This window comes from Notothenia coriiceps, unplaced genomic scaffold, assembly GCF_000735185.1.
Source record: "Notothenia coriiceps isolate Sejong01 unplaced genomic scaffold, NC01 NC01_scaffold00018379, whole genome shotgun sequence".
In the NCBI taxonomy this organism is placed as follows: Eukaryota; Metazoa; Chordata; class Actinopteri; order Perciformes; family Nototheniidae; genus Notothenia; species Notothenia coriiceps.
In genome coordinates this window covers 1-3,730 of record NW_011351080.1, presented here as the reverse complement: position 1 = coordinate 3,730, position 3,730 = coordinate 1, and the positions used below count along the sequence as shown (strand labels likewise).

At 36.5% G+C, this 3,730-nt stretch overlaps 1 protein-coding gene across 1 annotated transcript; it reads right to left on the bottom strand.

Annotated features, from left to right (window-relative positions):
- Positions 1-985: 985 nt before the first annotated feature.
- On the bottom strand, positions 986-3,724 carry LOC104950997 (trichohyalin-like). The gene has a single exon (XM_010777624.1). It carries the CDS (start codon positions 3,717-3,719, stop codon positions 1,659-1,661), a length of 2,061 nt encoding a protein of 686 aa, XP_010775926.1. The 5' UTR covers positions 3,720-3,724; the 3' UTR covers positions 986-1,658.
- Positions 3,725-3,730: the final 6 nt, after the last annotated feature.

Below are 3,730 nucleotides of genomic sequence, written 5' to 3'. Positions count from 1 at the left end.
GTGGGTTGTGTCCTAATTCATTTGTAGGCTATGCTGTTTTGTAGCTTTGCTGTCTGTTTACAGTTAACATTTGCTAGTATGCTAAAGTTATTCTAATATGGGTGGAGCCTAAATGTACTTGTTATTTTTGTGTCTTTATAGCTCTTACGTTGATATTGGAGATTTCAATAAATTCATATCATCAGTCAAGTCTTCGACCATTATTCGGAGGGAAATGCGACAACGATGCTTGGCAATGGGCATTATTGTGTTATTATTATAGGCCAGGCCTACCTTAAAGTGGACCTATCATGCTATATTTGAATAATATAGTGTAGGACCATACCTATATAAGGCATATTTATACTTTTTATTTTTCAAAATACCAAACAGATCATGCATTTTAGCCATTCCTCATTTCGCTCAATTTAACACTGTCTTTGCATGGGCTGATTCTGTGAGAACAGCACCATCTACAGGCCTGGCATATGTACTACAACGTCTCCAGCGCTTTCGAACGGCAATGCCCGTGGTTAGCCCAATAGCCGTCGCGCCACTTCTGTGACGTCATAGAAGTGTTCAAATCTGGATCAGTCTGTATCAGATCCGTTGCAGCCCCTTTTTAAGAGATTTGGGTATGGAGGAAAATAGAGAGGGTTGTGTTTTCTGACACCTGGTGAGTTCCCTGTAACACCGGGGACACATATTCATGTATAAAAGACGTACAAAAGTGCATTTTGCATGATAGGTCACCTTTAAAGTCATTTTTCCCCCTGGAAAAAACTGGCCCACCCTATTTCATACAGGCCCGTCCTAAAGTAAATTTCTGCCTACGCTACTGCCGTCCGTCAACCTCTAGTTAATAACTAGTCAATAGCATACGAAAGACACTTTTTGTTTATTACAGATCAAATCTGTAATGTTAATGTTTGGTGATATACAGCATCGGAAAGCATTATGTGTGTTAAGGTATGTAGTCAGAAAATGTCTATAAAATGTCTTTACATTTACATTTCTTAATGCTTTATTTATTTTTTGTAAATTATTGTTACATATCAATGTTAATTAATGAACATTTTTGAAACAGCAAGAAAAACTAAAGGGCAGGAGCAACAACGTTTTAAGTGTTTAGCATTTTCTGTATTTAAATAGTATTTAATACGGAAGTGTAATGCATTAAATGTAATACTGCAATATAACCTGAAAAAAGCACTCACTCTTTATAATCAAACACTCACTCTTGGTTCACAAAAAAGAACACTGTTAAATCTTACTTTGTTCTCCAATAAATTATACATTTGTAAATATCCAAACCAACATGGTGCAAAAGCCAATTTAAGGAAAAGCATTTTCAAGATACTTTGGGATGTTAACATTTCCGCACTCTGATGTTACCTTACCTATTTTTTTTCTTAGTGTATATAATGGTTTTAAAAGGGTTGAACGAGTAGTTTAATCTTGCTTAAGTCATTTTTATATATATGGAAACGTCAAGCCGTCATTTTCAATGTCTTCTCTATCTAGAAACCAGAACTCCTGGCAGCCAATGTAACAAATATTCAGGTTTCATCCTTGTGTAACGGCAAAAGTAAGAAAAGTATAAATAATATATCATGCATTTATATCATATATCATACATTTAAGTTATCATGACATTAACACAGACGTGTCTCTCAGTGTTACTCCTGGCAGACTTGCTTGCAGCAGCAGTGGCAGCAGCACCGGTAGTATTGCTGCAGCTGACTGAGGAGTCCACTGGAAGTCTCTGGAGCTGCCTTCTTCTCTCCTAACTTTTTCTGTTCTTTATACATTTTTGCAGAAGCTTCTCCTTTTTTTAGCTGTTCGTCCTCTGTGGTTACATTGACATTTAATGTTTGATCATTGTTGGTAGTTCTCTTTGGCCTCAACACTTTTTCTTTGTCAGAGAGTTTGACAATGTTAGTGAGCTTTTCAGCTTTAAGTTGTTGGAGCTGTGTGTGTCTTAAATCAAGCATTGTGCGGTCTATCTTCCAGTCACTTTGGGATGTCATGTCCTCACCTAGTTCTTGTTTGAGCTCCTTCTCCAATGATTCATTTTCTTGTAGCCATGGTCTCCTCACAAACTGGTTGATCAACTTTAGTCTTTTCTCTAGGTTATTTCTCATTTCATGGCTCAGGATCTTCATTTGATAGATCTCATTTCGTTCCATTTTAGTGTCCTTCCAGATCTTTCGCAAACAATTCCTTTTTGATCTTTTCTTGTCTGTAAAATAATCTTGTTCTGAAGCTGATAGTAGTTTATTTTTATTTTTTTCATATTCTTTATCCATCACGAGAACATCGATATCCATTTTCAAGTATTTATTTTTTATTTTAAGATCATGTTTATCTCCTTTGAACTTCTGCTGATCAATTCTTTCAGTCTGGATTGTGAAATCTGGCTGCTTAACAACCTGACATTTAAAGTATTCATGTTTATTCAAAACCTGTTTCTCAACACATGGCTCTTGCTCATGCAATTTTTGCCATGCCACCTCTGTTTGTACAACCTTGTCAAATGTCACTGTCACAATGGTGTTTTTATCTGTTTGTATCATATCATAATAGCTAGTAATCTCTTTTCTCTTTTTATCAAATTCCTTAAACTTGTGTTCCAATAGTAAGTTTAATTGGAGCATGTCAATATATTTCTGCCCTAACACCTCAATATTCTTTGTAAAGACTTCATTGCTCACTTGATTAAGGTGTTTGAGTTTTACTTGTATACCTCCTATGGAGCTCAGTAACCTGATAAGCCACTCCTCTTTTGTTTTCGTATCAGAAAGTTCTCCTTCCATCCTCCTTTTTTCACTTAACAATTCCTTCTCACTCTCAATGGTTGTCTTGATTTGAGCCAGTAGTTCTTTTTCTTTGTTTATCTCATCAAACTGAATGTCTGCTTGTCCTTTCAACACTTGAAGATCAGTCTTTGTGATTTCCAATTTCTCTGTTTCTTCTTTTATATCTTGTCTCTGTTGTTCCAACATGTCCCTTTGTTTCAAGATGTCCGACCTGATCAAATCAAAGTCTAGTTTCTCTTTGTTCATCACCTCACTCTCTCTATCCAGGTCCTCTCTTTCTTTCTTCAACTTTGCCTTCAGTTCCAGAAGATGTGTCCTTTCCAACAAGGCCTCTTGTTTCAGTTGATTTCCCATTTCCTGTCTTTGAGTGACACTTTCTGACAACATGATCTTCAACCTTTCTCTTTCCCTCTGTAACGTCTCAGTGTAACGTGACATATGTTCTTTCTGTTTATCCAGAACGTCATGCTTTTGCTCCAAAACACTCAACAGTTTAAATGTGTCTTCATTGTTTTGTTCCAGTCTTATCATTTTGTTTTTAATTTCTTCACTCATCCTTTCATTCAGCTGATGAAGTTTTTCCCTCAGAATTTCCATTGATTTCATCGTATTCAATATTCGATCTTCTCTTGTTTTCAGGTCCGACATTCCTCTTTCCATTCTGTCCTTTTCATTGTTTAGCATTGTCCTCTGTGTGTCAGTAGTACTCTGCATCTGATTGAGTATCTCTCTCTCTGAACTGATGGTGTTCATGGCTGTTTCAACCTCTTCCCTCTTCTTGTTGAGATCCTTCCTCAAAAGATCCAGTTCTTGTGTTTCTTCCAGCAGACTGGTCTTTCTGGTTTCCAGTTCTTGTGTTTGTCTGCTGAACTGGTCCTCCTTGAGTTTTTGTTCTTCTTGTTTTAAAACAATCATGGTCATGATATTCTCAA